General features: G+C 36.2%; 1 protein-coding gene across 5 annotated transcripts in view; it reads right to left on the reverse strand.

The window, feature by feature from the left end:
* Window positions 1-24,814, reverse strand: part of LOC5574112 (GTP cyclohydrolase 1) — a 71,352-nt gene that overhangs the window by 18,225 nt on the left and 28,313 nt on the right. For 2 of the 5 annotated variants that reach the window (XM_021840397.1, XM_021840398.1), the window contains exons 2-4: window positions 22,942-23,331; window positions 10,078-10,211; window positions 9,929-10,004 (exon numbers count right to left, since the gene is read on the reverse strand). In XM_021840397.1, coding sequence (XP_021696089.1) covers window positions 9,929-10,004; window positions 10,078-10,211; window positions 22,942-23,266 — 535 coding nt within the window. In that variant the 5' untranslated portion in view covers window positions 23,267-23,331. Of the gene's footprint in view, window positions 1-9,928; window positions 10,005-10,077; window positions 10,212-22,884; window positions 23,503-24,814 lie in introns of those variants that run through there. The other 3 variants (XM_021840396.1, XM_001661131.2, XM_021840399.1) reach the window with 3 other exon arrangements.

The raw sequence follows: 24,814 nt of genomic DNA on the forward strand, positions 1-24,814 counted from the left end.
ATTAAATATGATATAGCCGTTATTTGAGCGGGAAAAATTGCTAAAGTAGTCGCAGTAACATGCTCTTTCATGTTATTGAATAAAAACAAGATTTCATTAAACATTTTAGGACCCCATTGAGGTTATAGACAATGCGATCACAGAGAGTATTAACACGTCCTCGCACCATGAAGTCTGATTGTCAACTGATATTATTTGGTACCGGTTGTACGTAATGGTAATGACTATCACACCTACCAAACATTTTTTCGATTAATGCTTTCATTTACGAGAAATTTGAAGTTAGATGCCTTTCCCCACACAAAATAAAACGAGAAAACTTCTGCTGATCAACTGTGAACAGGAGCAAAGCAGGTTATCCATTACTGCATGTAGTTTTTTTTATAATGCAGAAAGAAATCGAGAAGATTTTCTACCAAAAAAGCACTGCCAAGTAGCTGTACCAAAAATCTTGTCGAGGAGATTTTTGACTTTTTGCCTTCCCCGGGGTGAAGAAATAGACGTCATGATAAAATATCACACAATTGTTGTGACTTCGTCGATTTTCGAACTTCGTGATCGTATCCAATAATCCAAATTTACAATTCTTAAACATTTCGTAAATCCGTTGACCAGTTTTCAAGTCAACTCGTCTTCCAGGGATTTTCTTTCAAAATATATTCAAAGATTTTTTTCAAATTCCTTTCAGAGACTTCCGCGGAACTTTTTTCTTCTACAGGGGTTTCTTCTCCTCCATGAGTTCTTCCAAGCTTTACTACAATAATTACTTCGGGAGTTCCTATAGAAATCGTCCTATGGAGTCTATCAGAAAGACACAACTTCACGAAACAATTATTAGGATCAGGTTCTATAGAGGCACATTCTGGCGCTTTTTTACAGATAGCTCTAGGAAGCCATTCAGTAATCCTTCAATAGACTCAGTGGATTACATCAAAACATGCTCCACCGAAGACATCCCAGACAACCAAAATGTACGTATAACGAAATCATCTGGAGGCTTTGTATGTGCAAAATTTCACTTATAAGATGTCGCGAAAAGGCCTTCTACGTACAAAAGTGGAGGCGATATACGTGCATATATTATGTGATGAACGATAGCATACAATGCGAGTGTATTAATTTTCTACCGAAATAACCTGTAATATTATGCGACTTTACGTATGATAACAAATGTTGGTTTGACAGCTGCTACGAATTGATTCGACTTACTTTGTACGAGTGTACGAGACGAAACAAAATGTACAAATGAACTCAGAAAAAAGCGTTTTATGCGAGGAAACTCATCAATCTGACGATTTTATTTACCGTGTTTTGCGGATTTGATGTGATTTGCATGAATAAACAAGTTATTACGTGAATATTTTTGCGACTTCTGGTTGTCTGGGATTTTTAGAGATTTCTAGAAGAACCCTTCCTGGAGTTTCCTAAGAAATGCTTCAGAAATACTTTAAGGTATAGCTCCAGATTTTTTAGGGTACCTCCTAAAATTTCATTGTAGATATGTGTGTATATTTTTTTTTTAAATAGCAGGATTTCTTTAGAAATATTTGAATGGATTCTTTTCAAAATTCTATCTCTATTCTATCCTCCAGAGATAATTCTAGAAATAGGGTTTGGACCTTCTAAGGAAGTGATTTATGATTTTTGTACCATTTTATTACTTGCACTGCGTAACTGTAACCAGTGTCAGTGTGATGTCTGGTGTTGATAAGATTTGTCGCGTTCAGTTACGTAAATGTATTGTAAAAAAAGAAAACGTTTGTAGATAGGTTGGAGGAAGATGTCCCGAAAGATCCAACGAACACAGCCAACATTGCTCCATCCTATATCAGAACGACAGTAGTACCTCTAGTCACCACCAGGGCTGCGTTAAACCACACGAATGGGCGACCATAGGGGTGGCGAAATGGGTGGCCATGATGAGGCGGATTACGTCATAGAAGGACATGGGTCAATGGCCAATGGTTCGGAGTCAACGTTCACCAGAAGACACTTCATAAGTCTGGTGATCTTTGAAGACAGCAGTCGTGCTCTACAGTTGCATAAGAAGTTTAGAAAAGTTTTATGAAAGATCACGTAGTGAAAAACGAAATCAATTGCAAAGATATTTCAAAGCAAGGAGAAAGGAATTGAGTGTAAAACTGGACATCCAGCTAAATTTCCATTCCCAAATAACCCCGAACCTAGCCGCTCACGGTTTTTATTCTAGATCGCCATTGCGGATTGCGTTGAGATAGCCAACCCCTTCTACGTCGACCCTACTGGCTAATTAGTAGTATGTCCTAGAAATCCCTGAGCCCAATACGACAACCGAGTGCGCAAGGAAATCCATGGATCACTTAAACCTCGAGTCCGTCATCATACTCGAGGGGCGCACGGGACAGGCAGGAGATCCACGAGAGGCTGCTGCCGAAGTAGGAGAGAAGTGAAGAAGCATTCATCCGCCCCCAGTGCGCATCGTACCTTCGTGCTGTGCGTACACGAATTTTCTCTATTCTTGAAGGTTTTTTTTTAAACTACCTAAAGCAATAATAAAACAGTACTTTTCAGTGCTAAAATTAAAAACGGTACTTTTCAGTGTACTAAAACAGTATTTTTCTGTACTATTTTATCTACTATTGATCCCTTTACGATCCTTGTTTGGACCCGTGCCTTCGATTTTTCGTTGGACCCGTTGGCGAAAGCTAGCGGTGGTAATCCTTCCTGGACACCGTCTTGGGAAAAAACCTCTCGAAGGTCACGTCTTCTTTCGTTTATTAACTAAACAGAGCGGTTCCACGCGAAATCGTCCATAAAATGCTGAATTCTGACATGTACCATTCCGCTTTGGATGAAACTGCGCAGATGTATTAAGTATATGAGACGAAAATTATCTCATATAATTGGGGATCGTTTAGAATCGAAAGTAACTTCTGATAAGGAAGTATGTATTTTTGGCACGACCATTTAAAAAAAATTGTACCTCGGAAACCGTTTGTTATAGAGAAATAGTGTCTGAGGAGGGATGGTTGACAATCAAATAGGCTTTGTAAAAAAAATATACACTGAAAAAAAAATACTCTTATTTTCATGAAAAAATTAAACCTTAAAACACAAATTGCAAAAAAAACGGTATCTTCGATTTTTTTCAAATTTTTTCTGCAAAATTTCAATGTAAAACCAGATGTTTTAAGCACAGTTTCAACATGGTGCAATCTAAAATAAAAAAGTTTTTCTAAGAGCAACTTTTGGTGCATTTCTGAACATTCAATTTCTGGCCGTAGAAAAGACGTTTTGATGCTGTAATATGATTCTTCATCCAAAAACAATTCAAAATGCCCATAACAATGATCTTCCTAAAACTAGCCGTTTTCAAGATATTTAGGATTCAGTTATATTAATATCATTAAACTTAAGAAAATACGCCCGTTTCATAAGTTACTCCAGATGCTCCACCAACAATGTTACGTTTATCTCTTTCCACATTAATATCCCATGTTTTAAGGACAGTTTCAACATGGTGCAATTTAAAATAATTTTTTTTTTCTAAGGGCAACTTTTGGTGTATTTCTGAAAATTCAATTTCTGGTTATAGAAAATGCGTTTTGATGCTGCAATATGATTTTTTATCCAAAAACAATTCAAAGTTCTAATATCAATGATCTTCCTATAAGTAACCGCTTCAAGATATTTGGGATTGAATTATATTAATATCATAAAACTTAAGAAAATACGCCCGTTTATTACATTATTCCAGATGCTCCATCAACAATGTTACGTTAATCTTCCCACATTAATATCCCATCTACTTTTTCTTTGACATTTAGATGGTTGGATGAACTGTTCGAAAGATACAGGATGATTGTTGGAATATTGTTGAGAATTAATATAAGTATTACCACAGACAAACAGACGTAACACTGGATAAATTTCCATCGCCCACGAATTTAACGATCAGTTTAAAATACAACAGTTTTCAAGTTCACAACCAGAGGCGCGCGCGTCGCTTTCCTTCGTGTTTGACATTTCACACTATCGCCACCTGTTGAACATGTGGCACAAAAAGTTATTTCGTTCAATAAGCTCACTAGATGGTGGTAGTATTTGTGGTCGAGAGAATTTTGTGAAAAATGTTCTAGGTGTTACTTCTGTTTGTCTGTGGTATTACGATGGAAGATGATAATATGAATGATGTTGAGGAGGGGAAGAAGGAAAAACGCCTTTAAACTTCTTAACCTTATTTATTTATTCTCACGATTATTGTACATAATTTTAATATTTTTATTTGTTTTAATATATATTGGTATACAACAGATATTAAATGTCAACTTATTTGATTATGTTTTTACTTTTCTATAAACATTATAATAGCTTACTGCCTCATCACTTGAATACAGTTTTGCTGCGATTTTGTTTTCGAAAATGGGTACAAAGCAATGGTATTTCTGTGTTCCTGGAATTAGCTTTGCTTGTTGATGTATTAGTTCTTCTGATCCTTGTTCGTAATCTTCCTGTGTCACAAAACAAAATGACAATTTTGTCAGGTATTCTTCTCTCCGCTTACTAGCCCACTCATACAAAGCTTTTGCATTAGTGATTGGATGCTCATGCTGTCTTGCCAGACTAGCTCTAGTAGCCATCCTTTTCAATGTGCCACCAATGGCATCACATGGCCCTTTACCATGTGCAGTGGCCGAGCGCTTGATCAACTATTGTTTTCATTGCCTCCGTATTTGTCTTGGTTTGTTTGACGGATCATTTTGGAGGGATTGGTGGCGGCTAATAATATTGTTACATATTGTTATTGTTACTTCTCAACAATTCGTTTATTTGTGTAAGTGTCAAAGATAAAATTGATGGGATATTATTGCGCATTTCATTCACCACTGGACTCCGCAGTTAGTTTTTATAAGTGAGGGAAGGAAAATAAAAGTGCGATTCTGCATCCAATCTTGTTGATGTCTTCAGCGCACTCATTCATTATAAATAGTAGAATAAGTGCGCTGAAGACACCAACAAGATTTGATGCAGGATCGCACTTTTAATTACATTCTCGCACTTATGAAAACTGGCTGCGCAGTCCAGTGGTGAACGAAATACCCAATAATGTGGGAAGAGATTAACGTAACATTGTTGATGGAGCATCTGGAATAATGCAAGAAACGGGCGTATTTTCTTAAGTTTTATGATATTAATATAATTCAATCCCAAATATCTTGAAGCGGTTACTTATAGGAAGATCATTGATATTAGAATTTTGAATTGTTTTTGGATAAAGAATCATATTGCAGCATCAAAACGCCTTTTCTTTAATCAGAAATTGAATTTTCAGAAATACACCCAAAGTTGCCCATAGAAAAACTAATTTATTTTAAATTGCACCATGTTGAAACTGTCCTTAAAACATGGGATATTAATGTGGAAAGAGATAAACGTAACATTGTTGGTGGAGCATCTGGAGTAACTTATGAAACGGGCGTATTTTCTTAAGTTTAATGATATTAATATAACTGAATCCTAAATATCTTGAAAACGGCTAGTTTTAGGAAGATCATTGTTATCAGCATTTCGAATTGTTTTTGGATGAAGAATCATATTACAGCATCAAAACGTCTTTCCTACGGCCAGAAATTGAATTTTCAGAAATGCACCAAAAGTTGCTCTTAAAAAAACTTTTTATTTTAGATTGCACCATGTTGAAACTGTGCCTCAAACATCTGGTTTTACATTGAAATTTTACAGAAATAATTTGAAAAAAATCGAAGATACCTATTTTTTGCAATTTTAGTTTTAAGGTTTAATTTTGTTTTTTTCATGAAAATAAGAGTATATTTTTTCAGTGTATATTTTTTTTACAAAGACTATTTGCTTGTCTACCATCTCTCCTCAGACACTATTTCTCTATAACAAACGGTTTCCGAGGTACAATTTTTTTTAAATGGTGGTGCCAAAAATACATACGCCCTTATCAAAAGTTACTCTCGATTCTTAACGATCCCCAATTATATGAGATAATTTTCGTCTCATATACTTAATACATCTGCGCAGTTTCATCCAAATCGGAATGGTACATGTCAGATTTCAGCATTTTATGGACGATTTCGCGTGGAACCGCTCCCTTCTGTTTAAGGATTGTGTCATGATTTTCTCCAGGAACTCCTTTTCAATTCATCTAAGGATGATTGCAAGGTACTAAGCTAGGAATATCTTCAGAAGCAATGTCGTGGATTCCATGGTGAATCTTTCTGAATATAGTATTGTATCTTCCGAGATTTTTTCGAGAATTCCTCAAAGGGTTATTATTTTAGTAGATTTTCCAAAGAAAACGTTTACAATTTTTCCCAGTAGATTATACAGGGCTCCCCCAAGGATTCTAGTAAGGGTTTATGAGATGTCTTACAAGAGTAAATAGATTTTTAAAAGTATTCGTTTGATGAAAAATAATTCCTCCTCCTGCGGAATAGAACTAGATTTTTTTTTTCTTGGAATTCTTCCAGTAGTGTTGTCTTAGTGGATTTCTTCTAGGTTTTCTCCAGATCTACGTAACTGGGTTTTTGTTTTCATAAAATTGTACAATAAAAATCATGAGATCCAGAGGCGCATCCACATTTAAAACCATAGGTAGGATAAACGTTGGCAAAATCTTTATGTTCACGCGAGTCCAGGTTTTTTTTTCAATTTTTGAAAAATTGAAAGTGACTACTTCCATGCTGGTCGTTTACACAAAAACTGAAAAAGCTTCAAGATCATTGGTAAGATCAACTTTATCAGAGATATATTATTTCATCAAAATTCAAACCCAATTTCGGACCAGTTCACCTAGACAGATTTTGATCAAAACTGGAATACCTAAAGGCAAATGATATAATTCTGTAATTCTTACTAAAATATCAAAATGCTGTGAATATGTCTTTTTTCATTAGATTCTTCGCAGAATTCAAACAAAGAACAAATAATGTTTGGACTGTCGTGAATCGCAAGCCAGTCCCTTACAAAAATGTTGGCATTGGAAAAATGTGCTGAGAAGTTTTTGCGCTTTTTTGCCCAATTTAAAAAAAAAGAAGCCGTGCGTAAAATTTCTAATTATCCCGAAATTTGATTTCTCGGGCAACGGTAAATACAATTGCATTTTTCCAAAAATTTCCGTTTTACTGGGAAATTTTCAAAAACCAGAAAATAAAACAAACTTCAAAGCTATTTTCAATGCTTCGTATTCTATATATGTTAGATTTTAATCCAGTAAATCTGTATGGTTCTACGTATTGTTAGTAGTTAACTTATTTTTCCAAAACAAAATTCTGCTGGCTTCATTTTTAATGCTATGCTTAAGCACGAAAATATTGATAACATTAACCAAAAGTCAATGTAATAAAAAGATAAAGTTTAACCTTTATCGTATAGAGCCCAAATCATGTTTACCAACATTGAATGGAACTTCCAGAGCACTGAACTTAAAGTGTCTTTCGTTGAAATTCTGGCTGTTATATTGAACGAAATCCATTAATATTTTTTCAGTATTCATAATTCTCAATTCGAAATTGATCCTTTAAAGATCCTTTATCATGCCTTGCATAAAATCTTTCTTGAACATGCATCTATAGTCTAAACGATATATTTTTAAACAGTATCTTTTTGATTTCTGAAAAAAAAAAATAAACAAATAAATTGGTTGTTAAATAAATTGATCTAGTGAGATTATTGGTTTATATGACATGTTAAGTAAATTGTATGATAGCTTAATTTGTAATAATTGAATTATTCTTCAATTGAAATAGAACTTTCCGTGAAATACGGGAATTCCGGGAAACAGAAAATTATTTCCCAAGAAACGGAAATTCTGGGATATCTCATTTCCCGGCTTGAAAAGCGTGTTGTATGATTAATGCAACGTTCAGCGTGTAGTTTCCTTTAAATTTTTCGCTGGAATTCATTTAAAAATTCTGCAAGTATTTTTGGTATTTTCTTCAAGAATTCTTCGAGAAATTCTCCAGAATATGTTTTTTGAATCATGGGAAATATTATCTAATCCATCGTTTCCCAAATTTAGGTTTCGCGACCCCTAACATTTCCTCAGCACGCTTTTTATTGAACAGACAAGCGAGGTGCTGAGAGCTCGGGAGTCACGACAGCCATGTTTAGGAAACTATTCTAATAATTTTCTATGAATTAATCAAGGAATATTTTGCAGAAATGTTTAGTCAAGGACTTCTAGAAAGAGTGCTTCGAGAGTTCTGTAGAAATTGCTCCAAACATCGTCAACACATTCTTCCAGGAATACCTTGAGAAATCAGAGCATCATCGGTCATCACCAGCAGCACTATGCTCGTGCTGTTTAAAACATGCGAGCTTTGTTTCATAAGCGTTTATTCAGTACACGATGCTATCGGTCTTGGGTTAATCCATGAATTGTTCAGATTCTTTAGGAATTTCTCGATAGTTCTCCATGCATATTCTAGTTATTTGTCAAGAAATACTTCCACGAAAGCTCAAGGAATTTAATACAAGAATTGAGTAATTCAACATCTAGTTGTAGAAACTCTGTAGGAATGATGTCACTTTGTGTTGAATCATGTGTAGGACAATGCTTTGACTGTCCTATCATAATTATTGCGCGTAGGACATGTCCTACGTGGATAGGACACTTCCCGCGCCACGATAATAATGAGAACTAATCACGTGAATTTAGCTTTAGTCATCACCTTTGGACCTAACTCTGAGAATTCGAATCTTTCTTCAACATTTTATCGGTATAAGCCTATTTTATACTTCAATTGAATTTTGACATTTGACTCTTTTTTTTTCAGCCTCAAATTGGTACCGTGCACCCCCGCTAATTTGAACGGTAACTCATGCAAACCATCGGGATTCATTTTTAAATTGTTTAGCCTTACGAACTACAGAAAATCGTTTTTATGGTTACCCCTTTCGCTGTTTTGTTTCGATTCTGCGTCCCGTTCCACAGTGTTCCATTTCACTTTATTCCGTTCCATGTGCTAAATGACGTTTGAACCATTTTCAATATGAACTATGTGCAAATTAGTGGGGTACAAATTAAAAAGTGTTCAGATTAAATGTGGTCATACCAGCGAGGGTACCCGGTATATGTATAAGCAAGGCGATGGAAGAATGTATTTTTTTTTACAAAGTATCAAACCCAGTGAAGCTGTTTTTTCGCTATTGTGGTTAAAGAAGAGCGTTCAACACTCATTAATAATATTGTATTAATTAAATTCCACGAAAGTAATCATTTTGTTCCAATACTCCTTTACCAATCTGGTTTCCGACCAAATTTTCTTTCTCGGTTTTTTTTATAAAAGTCGATATGATTTTTGTCACCATGAATGAATGCAGCAAATCATACTTATATCAAATTTGGATAATAGCCGAGAGTAACTGAAAAGTATTGTCATTGTTGGGCTTAAAATGCGCATTTGCTTAATGTGTCCATTAAGCCCTTAATCCCCCTCTTCAAGTTTGAAATTATTTCGTGAACAACAGCAGGAGTCTTTTTGAAACACTAAGAAGCAAATTCTGCACCAGCTGGGATTGAATTCCGAGAAAGGTATCTTTTTTAACAGATCCAGACAGTGTTGTCACCATGGCAAATCTCCGATTCATCGCTCCCAGAAGAGTATTATTACAGCCATGGAACAAGATTCCCTTTTTACCATTGTGGACATTCGGAAGTCGAAACCGGAGTGCTTCGGGGAATGTCATTGTGTAGTTATGTTTCAACTATGTATGCATTTTGAAAGCATTGGCCCCTCATGGCAGTCCATACTCTTCTTTCCGGTTCATAATGCATCAAAATGCATCGCAAGGACATCGTAAAAGGAAACCTGCATTGTGGGATCCGGGGATTTCCCTCAAGCGGACAAAGAAAATTTCACAATCGATTTGTGTCGGAACCGGAAGAACGTGCCTGTCCGAGTTCGAGTCCTTCACTTACCTTCCAAGCTTTGGTCGTATCCTTTGGTGAAGAACAGCATCGCTTTGGCAGCTCGCTCTGGCGTTTTGAGCAGTCCCTGTCGAATGGAAGGGAAGATTTCAACTTTAAATATATGTGTTTCAGCGGGTTTGGAGTTCGGGGGGTCTCACCTGTCGCTCGGGATCCTCCCCCAGGCTGCTCAGCAACATGCGGTACGATTTGGACATGAACGGCAGCAGGTCCTCCCGGGTCGATGGTTTGTGGTCCAGTTCCAGATCGTGATGGAATGTGCATTTTTCGTGACCTGTGGGTGCAAACGTAAATGAAAATGAAATTTTAATTAGTGGAATGTTCAATTGATGGGATGGGCGATTGATGAATCATGCAAATACAATGTGCTATGTGACACCACGAGCAGATGTAATCAAATCAAACTGGATGATGTGCGGTGACATGCAACTTACACTGAAACATTCATTTACGTAATGGTTCGGGGGTTCATAAACGTAGCAATAGTGCTCCTAGGTTTGGAGCTTGTTTTGATGGGTTTAATCATGCACTGTTATCCCCCGACATCATCAGAGCTGTAGCAGTAGACAATAAACAGACTCTCATTATGTGTTGCGGTTCATGATTGTTACAGAGAGTGATAAATGAGAGATACTCTCAATTTTCTCAGAATTCAACCCCAAGTCGTTATATCTTCGATCATCATGAAGGATATTATATCTTTAAGGCTCAAGAATCCATCATTCAATCATCAGCAATTGTCAAAACTTAAAAATCAGTTTTTTTGTTCAAATTTAAAAAAAATCTTCATGGAAATCTATCATCGCATCACGGAAAGCAAGTGCAATGATTTTCTTGAGTGTTCCTTGAATTTTGAGCAAAAAAAACTGGTTTTGAAAATTTGGAAAACGATGATGGTTATTTGCCTCTTAAGGTGTTCCTTTGGTTCTAAACGAACGCCATGTGGTCTCAAATTAAAACGAATTGTATTAACTTTAGATAATGTAATTGGAATTTACGTAAACAGAAGTCTCCTAAGCGGACGTTTTAGTGTACTAAATAATGAATGAGTCAAAGTCGAATCGGGAAAACCGTTTCGCTTGTGGTTTTTAAAATGTGGTCAGTGACATAATCAAACGAAATTTGATTAATATGTGATACAATTCAAATATAGTTCAAGTATAGCTACAACAAGAGCTAGTCAATAGCCAGTCAAGAGTCCTCCGCGGAATGTTCTACGCTATTTATTACCTCAAATTAAATACCCTGCTGGATGTCAAACAGTGTACCAGTCGATGTTAAACCGAACTAATTAAATTTCAAATCAGTTCCCAGCCGGGCAAACATATTCAGGAGAACCGCGCGCACCTGTCACCGAGTGACTCTCCCGGTAAAGCACACTCTACACGGCAGCCTGCAGCCACTAATAAGCCGTCGATAATCACCGTATAATTACCGGACCCAGAAGTGCCCTCCGGTGCCGGCACAGAACATGGAATTCCACTTCCCCCCACGCTAACCAGTCGAATCCCATTCAATCCAAATCAAAGCCACTTCATATTCAGCAGTCATGCGATTTGCTCATGACTCGCGTTTTGTTTGTAACAGAGTGGGGAGGACTTAACGCATTAATCCGGCGACCTGTTTTCGATCCGGCCGGTGCACAGTGGTACTGGCCAAAGGCCAAAAATCCAAACTTAGTTATCGTAATGATCGACTGGATGGAGTATGTGGTGGAGTTGCTATCATCACTACATCATTTTGTTTCGTCATTCGAAACCAAAGTTTTTGACACTTTGGGTGCTTCTGTTGAAACACAGCTTGGTAAATATCATTGGCGTAGAAACAGGGGGGGGCCAGGGAGGCCTGGCCCCCTCCAGAACCATCCAGGCCCCCCCCCAGAATTTTTGATGATAATAAAATTAAAAAAATTAAAAACAAACAAACAATTTAACATGCAGCAAAATCTTCGGAATCCAATGTACAAGACTCTTGTTATAGACAAACATTTCTTCAGTAGCTACATTATTGTAGTTGTAGAATACTATAGCGAGAAAACCTCGCTTGTCATATACAGCATCAGCGTGGTGGTTCTGACTTTGGTGAATCACGCGATAAACGAGAGCTTATCTGTCCGGCTGTCGATCGATTGGTTACTGTTAGAACTAGCTTCTTGTTGTATGTGGTAAGCGAAATTTTTCGACATATCCATTGTAAAAAATACCGTGGTACAAAAAAATGGAAGTTTGATTCCAAAAACTCGCTTTTTTAATAATCCAAATAATTCTGTTTCAGCATAGAGCAGCACCGCATTCTGATTTCTCATGTTTTTGGAGGATACCCTACTCGAGGTATGTGGTTATGATGATTACCCTTATGAGAATCCTCTAAATAAATCCATACATTAACTTCAACTCGTATAATGTCCGAAAAAAATAATTGAAAAAATAGACAAAGTTACTATAGGAATTTCTCAGGCTATACATAGCGGGAAAAATCGAAAAATAAGGCTTTACTTTCAAGGAATTTCGGCATGGCCAAGTTTTCTTGAAATGAATGGTAGAAATTTAACATGACGTGAAAAAAATGTAACAAAATCGACCATAGCTTTCTTTGATTTTGATTAATTTTTTTAAGTAGATTTGCATGAATAAATTTATTGCTTGAATTATATTTTTTCGAGAAAGATTATTATTTCAAAAATTATTTGATTAATATTCTATAGATTTGTAGCACAATTTTTCAAAAAGCTTTTCGATATGCATTAAGGTACACCGAGGCAAGTTGAAACGGGTGGGGTAATATGAAATGCCATGTTTTGAATATGATGACAAAAAATATCGGCAGATTTTTCTACCCTAAACGTTTGGACCATTTATCAACTTAATGTTTTTGTGTTAATGTTTCTTATCATACTACCATTTCACTATGATACCTTTCCATTTGATCTTACACCAGCCATTTCAACTTGCTCCGGTGTACCTTATAAAATTTTAGTATAATCAAACACCTCAAGGAATATTTAAGGGTGGCTTCAGAACTTTTGCAAATCTTTTCGTAATTAGTCAATATTGTGGGATTTGTTCATACTTTCAAAGCATTCATCCTGGTGGACACTTTGGGGCCTTCCTTAGCCGAGTGGTTAGAGTCTGCGGCTACAAAGAAAAGCCATGCTGAAGGTGTCTGGGTTCAATTCCCGGTCGGTCCAGGATCTTTTCGTAATGAAAATTTCCTTGACTTCCCTGGGCATAAAGTATCATCGTACCTGTCACACGATATACGAATGCGAAAATGGCAACTTTGGCAAAGAAAGCTCTCAGTTAACAACTGTGGAATTGCTCATTGAACACTATGCTGAGAAGCAGGCTTTGTCCCTGTGAGGACGTAATGCCAAGAAGAAAAAGATCCTGGTGGACATCCACTTCTATGTCTACTTTTTATTATCTATTTGATTTCAGAAAATGTTCCCGGATTTACCTTAAAAATGTTACTTAATCCTTCAAAAATTCAGTTTTCGCTCGCAATTCCCTTGAAAAATCATTAATTCTGTCAAATCTAATTCATAGATATTTCACTGAAAGTTCTATTACAAATTCTTCTTTGAATTGCTTTAAATAGTTTTCCCAAAATTTTCATTACAAATTCTTCCGCAAATTTCATCAAAAGTCCTTAAGAAATATTTCCAAAATATTGCACATATTGCGTCAAAATGTTTTCTTTGTTTTCTTTTTTAGAAATTCCCGGATAATTCAAGAATTGGAAAAAAAATTGTCTTGCCCTCGAATATTTTGAGGAAATTTGTTGAAAACCTCCAGGAAAATTTTGCTTTCGAAATTAGCACAGCGGTAGAAGAGTCTGTAGCAAAATAACTGGGAAGGGGAAAATTTATGAAGATATTCATAAACAAATTTTTATCGATTTTCCTTAAACCACTTCATTAGAAATTGGTTCTTGGTTTGACTTTTTGTGCGATAAGAAAGCTGAATTTCTAAAGGCTTTCTGGCAGAATTCTAGAAAACCAGAAATCAAGGAAGGATAGCTTTTAAGGATAATTTCTAAAGAAGATTTTGATGGACCTGTTTTATTTGTTAATCCATTATATAACTTTTTACTATCCTGTAATTTACCTGTGGAAAAAATATTAGAAACTATCTTTCATTGTACCATTGCCCACCTATTGTTCGACTGTCCATACTCCAAAAAACAACGTTTTAAAGAATCTAATAAAGGTAAATTAAACAAGTTTTGAAAAATTACAGAATTTTTATGCATATGGTCTCTGATTCCTGAAAATCCATTAGGAATTCCTCAACAAATTTTAAAAGTAATGCAAAAGTTTCCACTAAGATTTAAATAAGAATCTCACATTTTCGCATTGAACTTCTACAGTACTAAAAAATAGCCAATAGTAAAACCTTCAAAATAGTTTATTTGAAAATTATAGAGGTAGGAAAAAATGGTTTCTACATCATATTATCATGAATCTTTAAAGTTCATACTAAATATTATATAAAATTCTAGTTACAAATACTTTCAGTAAAAATTCCATACGTTTTAATACGGATCATTTTCTATTATTATATAAATATTAAGTTATTCCAGGAGTAGTTTTTGAACCAAAAAATGGAGAGTGTTCAAATTTTTATACGTTTTTTTTATTGAAGAGTCCTGAGATTTATATTCGCAAAAAAATGAATTATTTCGAGAACCTGAAAGAATACTTGATGGAACTTCTGGAGATTTTTTTTAGAAGTTTATGAATGAATTGCAAGTGCTCAGCGAATCTGATGAAAAATTTCTTCTAATGAAATCCCAAAAGAATCGTTAGTGCGGTTTTAAGAAAAAAAAAAAAAGAAAATGCTTAGATGAATCTTTGGTACTTTTTTTTCAGATGAATCTACGAGATTAATTCTCTAAGCAATCTCTGAACAGAGATTGGATTTTTGATTATTTTCACGGGAAAGTTTTTGGAAGTATTGCTTAGTTAGGAATTTTTGAAAAAATAAATAACAAATAAAAATTTTCAAGAGATTTTTAAAGGAATGCAAGATGCTGCACCTTGATTTTAGATAAATCAAAAAATAATTATCTGTAAAAAAAATATAGATTTATTGCGGAAAGCTTCTCTGAGCAATCTTGAATAACATTTTCCATTTTTTTTAAAGTGCTCATAAAATTGTTGTGGAATATTACTAAGAATCCGATTTTTTAAGCGGTTCGATAGAGATTCTTCGAGAAATTTTCTGATGAGATCAAAAAGTCTGAGAATAATTCTCTTGGGGAATCCCAGGACGAACTCAATGAAAACTAGTAAGGAGTTCTTGAAAAAAGCGCTGCAAAGTACGAACATTATTCATGAATAAATTCCTGTAGGAATTCTCAGAGGAAACTCTTCAAACCACATGATTTAATACCTGAAAAGATCAAAAAAGAAACACAGAAGACAATCCTTGTGAACTTTTTGCTAGAATTCTTTAAAGAGTTTTGACTGGATACAACAAGAATGAATCTTTTTCGTAGCGATAATTGAAATTTACAAATATCACTGATATGCCGCGAAATGAGACAAAATAAGAAATAAATGAAATCGATACAAATCTGTAAAAACTACGAAATTTGTGAAAATCGTGATTATTGCGACCGTCATTTCTTCTGTAAAACAAATATTTGCTAGGCCCCCCCTAGGCCCCCTCCAGAAAAAAATGCTAGCTACGCCAATGGTAAATATACTTTCATAGCTGCCTTCTTACCTTTCCAATGCACTGGTCAGCAAGTTAAATTATTTCAAACTGAATAGAGGAAATTGACTCGCAATAAGTCAAAATGTTTTGTCATTGCCAACCATCGCTCATGGAATAATTCGCAAAGTACTTCCAACGGCCGAATTTTATTTCACGAGTGCTCTTCAGGAGTTTCTCAATTCATTACTATGATAGCCCTACTGGTTTTTCCTCTTTTAGAAACTTTTCTACGATTGATTTGGTCTTAACCGACTCTAATCACCTTTGTAGCCAACTGGTTACTCATGCTGATTTTGATTCTGATTATGTCCCTGTCGATTCTCAATCCTATCAGCTCCATTTTTAATTGTTTACGAGCCGACTTGAATACATATGAAACATACATCGATAGTAACCTTGATGTCAACATTTCTTTGCAAACAAAACTTGATATTGACAATGCTCTCGAAACTTTAAACAAATTCCATTGTTGAAGCAAGGTGCAATACCAAAATAAGAAGTTAAATTTGAACCCGTGATTATAGACGATGTTTTTAAACACTTGAGCCGTCTTAAAACGAAAGGAATAGAAAATAGTATGGCAGAATCTGCAAAAATAAATTAAAAAACGTTTTACTCAATTAAGGAACAAAAAAAAAACAAAAATTATATACCCTAATTAGTCCCTGGTTTTAAGCACTTTTAGTAATTATGTTATATTTTGTAAAACTATGAAGCCAGATCTGGCATTAAAATAGGAAAAAAAAAATAAAAACCCTGCTATGGGTGCATAGTTTAATTGAAAATCAAATTGCTCAGAATTTTTAGAGCATTCTCAACATGTAGAAACGTAGAACGTTTTTTTTTTAATTTTCTGGTGCGTATTCTTAACTATCTGAACTGAAAACCATGTATGAAAATTATGTTTTTACCAGGATTATAAAAAACTGAACCTCTGTGCGCCGCGTGGTAACCGGGAGACTCCTGTTCCGGCAACAGACACAACCGGGCTCCCCTAATGGAATATAATTTGCCGGGCGGCACACTGATCTACAGCAAAATATTCATACATAACAATCGCTGGAGGAATTGTGGCAGGTGTCCGCCGAGTCCAGAGAGAGAGAGGTAAGTACACGTCGATGCCACAGCGTATTATTCCGGCGACCGCAAATCTGCACCGAAGCGCGTGGGGTCAACATGTTACCCTGTCAACTGAGCAATTTGACCACTTTCATCTCACTGACTGCCTGACCGGTAAATGAATATTTAATCCCTGCTCGGAGCATAAAATGCTGCTTAATCAAAGCCTATTACACTCCTGCCCGCCGCCGTATGCTTTCGTTTGATAGTGAACACCGCTCAACCGTGCACATAATCCAATTAGCTTGATGACTTTGAAAATGAGTCATGGTTTCGGGTACGGTGAAATCTAGTAGGTTATGAAATTAAAGACTTTCACAGTAGGTATTACGAAGCTGCTTGTACTCCGTGACCTAACGGCCATCTCTTCTGATTGCTAAGCAGACCATGGGTTCTGTATTAGCTTTAAGGTGAAACATCTCGGAATCCAAAGATGGCCGTCACAATGGCCGACGCGTTTTCAAAGGCACCAAACTAGAGAAACAGCCGACGAACGTTCCTAATCTTCATATTTAAGGCTTTTAGCATGATAAAAAGAAACAAGGTATTATATTCCGAAAAATGACATTTGGTAGTGACGTCATTCCTATCGCAATCTCGAACGAGTACAAGAGAAAGCAAAGCCTGCTCTCTTTTACTATCCTTCTAGCCCCATGCTTGACGATAGGAATGACGACACATGTTTTTATTGAAAATCGTTGTTTACACGTGGGAATAGCTTACTTTGTTGTGTATACCGTGGGCTTTTAGCAAGTGCACAAAGCCAACATAAAAAGTGTACTGTGTTGCTTCCTTCGCGAGATTAGTGCCTTTTATGTTTTAGTGCAATCTTAGAAGTTAGATTCCAAACTGTATCACCTTAACCTTGGCTTTAAAAAGCTGAAACGTAGATGAATACAATGACTACAAAACTTATACTTTCATGCAGATGTCCATGTTGCTTATGAAATAATGATCACGGAAACTCTCTTTAATAGCTATTTATCATCTTACTTTACCAAGATGCCACAAGGACGTGGCCAATGCAGCTCACCACTGATGGAGAATCTGTCAATCTTGTTTAAGAGATCTAGAGATCAATTCCGGATCCTAGTCCTTGGATAACGAACAATACAATGCTCTAGGGCTATACCACATTAGAGTTCATGTAACTGATTCTAAGCTAACACTAATATCAATGAGTTCAATCTACGGAGAATATTCAAAACAAGATCATCGAAACAACAAGGTATTTTCAAGGGTTTTCGGCTCTTTCAGTCTAGACAAGCAGCTAAAACGCCTTTTTCATCTCTACAGAGCTTTCTTGCTGGTATTATAACAGCTAGTCCATATTGGTACAGCATACAACATGGCTGGCCTGTTTGAATATCGAAAGCTTGTTCTTAAAACAAAGTTTTGATATTAATAAGGAGATAAAGACATTTTATATTTGACTTGAATGCCCTCAATGTGATTTTTGAAAGTTAAATTCTTATCTAGCATGAGCCCTAGATACTTACTTCATCTTACCAATTTATTGGAACCCCTCTCATCGTGACAACATATCTACTCGAAAGTTTCAAATAAAGAGTTTTTGGTTTATGTGGGAATATTATTAGTTGAGTTTTGGAACCATTAGGAGAAATCTTCCACTTTTGCAAGTATGAAGAAAATATATACGAACTTATTTGCAATCGACTACAGATGACACGCAGGCCTCGTCCTTTGGCGGAAAGGCCTGTGTCATCTGCAAACAAGGATTTTTGACATCCCTGAGGTAACTCAGGTAAGGCAGATGTGAAAATATTGTATAATATTGGTCCCAAAATGCTGCCTTGAGGAACACCAGCTCTTACAGGAAGTCTTTCAGACCTGGAGTTCTGATAATTAACCTAAAGTGTACGATTTGACAGATAACTTTGAATTATTCTAACAATGTATGTTGGAAAATTAAAGTTTTTTTTTTTAATTTTACAATCAAGCCTTCATGCCAAACACTGTCGAATGCTTTTTCTATGTCTAGAAGAGCAAGACCAGTAGAATAGCCTTCAGATTTGTTGGAACGGATCAAATTTGTTACACGTAAAAGTTGATGAGTGGTCGAATGGCCATGGCGGAATCCGAACTATTCATTGGCAAAAATTTCATTTCGTTGATGTTGACCATCATTCTGTTCAAAATTACCTTTTCAAAAAGTTTACTGATGGAGGAAAGCAAACTGATTGGACGATAGCTAGAAGCTTCTGCAGGTTTTTTGTCAGATTTAAAAAATTACAATTTTTCTATTTGTCAGGAAAATATGCCAACTGAAAACATTTGCTAAATATATCAATTATGAATGATAAGCTGCTTTCTGGAAGTTTCTTGATGAGGATGTAGAAAATTCCATCATCGTTATAATTTTCTAACAATAGTTCTCACTTCTTACACATCAGTCTCCCAGGAATTTTCGAAAACGTTCTCTTGATTGAGAATATTTTCGAAGTCCTGAGTAACTTGATTTTCAATTGGACTAGTAAGTCCTAAATTAAAATTGTGCGCGCTTTCAAACTGCATAGCAAGTTTTTGAACTTTTTCGCAATTCGTTAGTAATAATTTGTTTTCCTCTTTCAATGCCGGTATTGGCTTCTGAGGTTTTTTCAAGATTTTAGATAATTTCCAAAAGGGCATAGAGCCAAGGTCCAATTGAGAAATCTTATTTTCAAAATTTTTGTTTCTTAATTGTGCAAAACGTTTCTTGATTTCTTTCTGCAAATCCTGCCATATAATTTTCATAGCAGGATCGCGAGTGCGTTGAAATTGCCTTCTCCTCACGTTTTTAAGACGGTTCAAGAGTTTAAGATCATCGTCTATAATCACGGATTCAAATTTTACTTCACATGTCTATAAGCGTCTTTGCATGGGTTTTTACTATCGAACAAATAAGCCTTATTAAAACGAATTCGACTGATAATTAGTTTACTTTAAGAGATAGAGAAGAACAATGTTCAGCAAAAACACGCGTTTAAGATGTTTAACAACTTTGTTGAAGACATGGAAAATGTTAAAAATATTGTAAAAGAGTTACGATTTCTTTTTTAACTTAAAGTACACAAATTTGTATGAAAAAAATTGTTTAATATCATTATAAATTTTTACTTAAATTTTTAAAAATTTTCATGTCTTCTACAAAGTTATTAAACATCTTAAAACGCGTGTTTTTGCTGAACAATTCTCTATCTCTTAAAGTAAAATAATTATCAGTCGAATTCGTTTTAATAAGGCTTATTTGTTTGATAGTAGAAACCCATGCAAAGACGCTTATAGACAAAAGTTTTATCAACTGCCGAAAGGGGAGATATGGTACTTTCATGATTTGTAAAAGTTGTCTGCGCCATTTTGCGCCGAAACCAGTTATAGAGGCCAAACTACCCCTTGAAAACAGAGTAATTCATGAATAACTTTGTTACTTCAAAAGATAGGGTGATGATATGTTCAGCAAAAACACGGGCTTTTCTATGACAAACAACTTTGTAGAAAACACAAAAAATGTTAAAAATCTTGGTTAAAAGTTGTGATAAAAAATATGATTTTTAGGGGCCATTCACATACAACTGCATATATCTCAAAAAGTATAAGAGATAGAAAAATTGTGTCTTCAGCAAAGTTGTTTCAAATTGACAATTTTACAACTTTGCTAAAGACACCATATTTCTATCTAAATGTTTTGAAAAAAGAGTTTTTCTATCTCATTGCTAGGTGGTTTGATCACAAAACCTTTTTCGTCAAAAGTTGCGCTTTAATATACCAAGAAACTTCTCCGAACAAACTATATCGCTAAAATCAACGGTTTGGGCGCTATTCAAAAAGCGCATGAAAACGAGAAAATATAGCACAGTGCGGTGGAAGAATCTAGTTCTTGATCAACGTAACTAACCTAGAGAAGTTTTTTCTTTCTAATGAGATAGAGGGAGATTCCTTGTACCTATTAGAACGTTTGACACCGAATAAAAATAAAGTTACAGTCATCCCTCCATGAGTTGATATTGAAGGGACCATCGACGCATGGAAATATCGAGTCATGGAACAGCATTGCTATGGAAAGCTGTTTGAGGGGACCATCATAGTAATCATGAAATTAGGTTTTTAGTATGGTTCCATGAGTCGATATCGTGTAATGGAACATCGACTCATGGAGGTTTAACTGTATTACTAAATTTCAAGGAATTGCTCATTTTGCCCCGATATCTTTTTATCAGTCTTGTTTTCCACCCAATTTTCGATATCGTTTTTTCGACATTTGATATGACTTTTCTCACCATGTATGAATGCAGCATGTCGTACTAATTTGGAATTTGGAAACAAGCTGAGAGTAACTGAAAATTTTTGCCATTTTCTGGGATTCAAATAAGCATTTGATTAATGTGTCCATTATGCCCCTAATCCCCCTACTAGAATATTCTTCCGTTTCAGGTACGCCTTGGTGCACAAAAAATTTGCACACAGATTGACGGATTTAGCATTCGATACTTCCAATCGGAATGTTTTCGGAAAAGGCTGGCGAATCTCGAGACTTGCGTATTCTAAAGTTTAAAAAGAGACAAGACACAAAATTCAACCTTGAAATAAATTTGAAAGATGTCTTCAGAAGACTGTTTTCATTCAGAATCCAAAAGAAAACTATCGTCATGCTAAAATTATGTTATTGTTTGCCTCAACTATACGTACATGTGGAAAAATGATATTTTTTCTTGCAAAAGAATCTATTACTCTTCTACGGAAAAAATGTATCGAGCTACGGGCTTATGCGTTTCAATTAGCTCTAGAGGAAGACAACTTTGCTGAAATACTTGAAACGAGATAATGCTGATGCTCTAAAACTATCAATATCACTTGCAAACTATCCATATCACTTTGATTTGACAACCAACAGCAGTGATGCGACATCGCACTCTAGATCATAATCACTGCAGAATCAGTGATCACGTGGTAATTATTTATGCTATTAATGTTTTTCAGTGACCAACACATAGTTTCAAACTATTTGCAGCACTGTCAAAAATATCGTACTGATAAATTGCCATTTAATTTGCTTAATTTAAGGCTACCCATCAGTGATATCCACAGTCTATGGCCATCGATGCACTGGTGATGGAGTAGACAGCATGATGTTGGTATGATATAGATTGATCCGAATCCTATCGCAATCGGCCTGTACAAATCCGCAAATTTTAAGCATTGATACTGATAACGAGCAACTCTGCTTCCCAGGATATATAATATCTTTGTGCTCGCCACACAATAGGTATACAAATGCAAAAATGGTCAATAAGCAAAAAAAAGCTTTTAGATAATAACTGCGTAGCTGATCGTAAATGGATTTATCTGAAAGATGGGCTTTATTGTAGTAGTGACGTAACACGAGAAAAAAGGAGAATATGAATATTTCAAGAAATATTTTCATTTTCTTGCAGTTACTCACTGTCGCGAAGTGAACCCATCCATTAACCAAATAATTGGTTCGATAACCTTTAATATGGTACAAATCGATAGGCAGTCCGGAATAAATGTCTTCAAATGGCTAATGAAACGAAACAAGAAACCACCAAGCGTAAAAATAAAGCAAAACATTGCTGATAATAATCCATCGAAGTGTTTTTCTCTCTCTTTATAAGACATCCCATTGAATAGCACATGTAGACAACAAAAATATGGAGGTGATTGAGAGCGACTCTAGTTCGGTGCGTCAAAATATTTTCAAGCGTGATAACGAAAGTCTCGACGTTAAGGAAGCGGAAGCGTTACGGAGTATGTATTTTTTCTACTGAATTTGTTCATATGTGGATCACAGTCAACTATCTCTTACTCGATTCTTCGATATCGAGTTATGGAGAGTTATCTGTAGTGCGATCATCAAAACAGATGCTTGTTAATCTTGTTAACATTCTTTCCGATAATGAAGCAGTCGCTAAAGAATTTCGAACATTTTTTACAGCAAAAAAACAGTTTGTTTGGGTAAACTTATTCAAAGAGTTTAGACAAAGCTGGTGAAAATAAATCGCTTCCGCGTCCAACATGCTTCGACTCTAAAGCTAGAACAAAGCCTTCTACACACAACATTCAGGTCATGAACCCGCCCCTCCAAAATACCTGGCGTCAGTATGGTGCGTGGCGTACTCGGAACTGCCCCACCTTCGAATACCTCACCTGAAAAGCTGGATGTCCTCAACGGTACCGGGTGGGCCCTGTTAATACCGGACCCGATGCTGGCCACCGAGCACTCCGCATCATCCGTAGATTCCTCCTTGCGAAAACTGCTCGATCGACGCCGCGCGGCAAACGAAGTCGTGCCTCCCCCTGCGGGGGCACTGGAAGTGGTAGACGTACTCACATTGGGGCCATGACCGTTCAACTCCGGTAGCGATGCGTTCCCGTTAGAGATCGAGTTGCTCCGGGGGAAGTTGGTGTCGTCGATCTCCTGGTTGAGCTCATCCGCGTCGTCGGATATCTCGAACCGGTTGGATTGATTCATCGTTGGCGAGGACACTTTTTCACACTCACTTTTTGAATAAATAGACGGGACAATTTTTCCTAGCACTTTCAACAAGGGCTGAGACAATGAGGTTCTGCAGAAAAGGCGCTGTTGCTGGATGGATGATGACGATCTAGCTGTGCGAAGCCGACGACGAAGACGACGATCGAATCGGATCGGAGTGCGGTCAAGAGTGTACTAAAAGCTCGACAACAGTAGGCGAGGAGCGTAACTCAAGTAGGCTATGCATGGCTAAGAGGTAAAGTTCGGAGCGACGATGGCGATCGGACGGACTCGATCACTCGTTTTTGCGGTCGGTTGGTCTTCGATCGGGTGGCAAAGTGAGTGGTCATATCAATGCTGCACGGTATGTATAAATGGCGTTGTTATGGAAATTTCAAGTACATCAGTTATTTTTTCACAGGAAGTTGCCCTTGATATAGCTTGTGAAAACCGTCAAATATTCTTGATTTTTTTTTTTTAAAGCGTCTTTTAAAGTTTTTTAGAGAAGCTTATGTCTGGAGGACAATGAATGGAGTGGCTGATGTAATAGTAGCGTGTGTCCAGTAATAGTGGTAATGCGGTTTATAGCGCGTTGTACACAGATAAAAATATTTAAATTTCTATATAGCGTAAAAGTAAAAAAAGTAAACCAAATTCATTTATTGTTACAGCATCACGTTGGATTTTCAACTAAAGATGCTTGAATGTTACATGGATATGTTACAAATAAGATGAAAATGAATCAAAGCCAAACCTCAAATTTTTGAGAGCGTAAATCTGAAAAACCGAACATCCGTTTCATCTGAATTCTTCATCGAATAATTCTCGCATACTCTGAGATGACGCCCTAAAAGCCATTGGTAACCATGTGTGTAGCTCGTTGTTTCTGAGCAAGTGAAGGAATAAACATCCAAACCAGCATCACTGGTAGGTAGATAATGATCCTTTCTTCACCATAGAGTTGTTAAACAACGTGTAAATCTATTCAAATGCTCAGAAACAATGAGCTACACACATGGTTACCAATGGCTTTTAGGGCGAGATTATAAGTTATGCGAGAATTACCGCCAGCAAGTTACCCAAAGGATTAAGTTTTCAGCCTAAATGAATGTTTTATTCTGCAGATTTATGCACTTGAAATTTCGAGGTTCGGCTTCGATTCATCTTCACTATGAGCTTCTATGGGTCACTTTGAAATACTTCAAAAGACGATTTTATGATCAAAAGCACCTTCCTGTGAAAGAAAATCTGAGATACATGAAACTTGCATAATAACCCCATTTGGTCACAGCGTGCGCTGTAGCACTGCTGCTGTCCAACGAGGATAGTGATTAAATGCCATGAGTTTGGATTTAGTGAAGCAGAGCAAAGTGGAACGTTTTTTTTTGTTGTTGATATTTTATGGCGATGGTTGTTTTGATTATGATCGTACCTCGGAGATTGTGTTGCGTTTCGTACCTCTAGCTACTGACAAAACAATTTCAGGATGTTGTTTTGTGCGACTTGACCAGTCGGGAAGGAATGCGGTTGGAATGGTTGGGTTTT

This window comes from Aedes aegypti, chromosome 2 (genome assembly GCF_002204515.2).
Source record: "Aedes aegypti strain LVP_AGWG chromosome 2, AaegL5.0 Primary Assembly, whole genome shotgun sequence".
Lineage (NCBI taxonomy): Eukaryota > Metazoa > Arthropoda > Insecta > Diptera > Culicidae > Aedes > Aedes aegypti.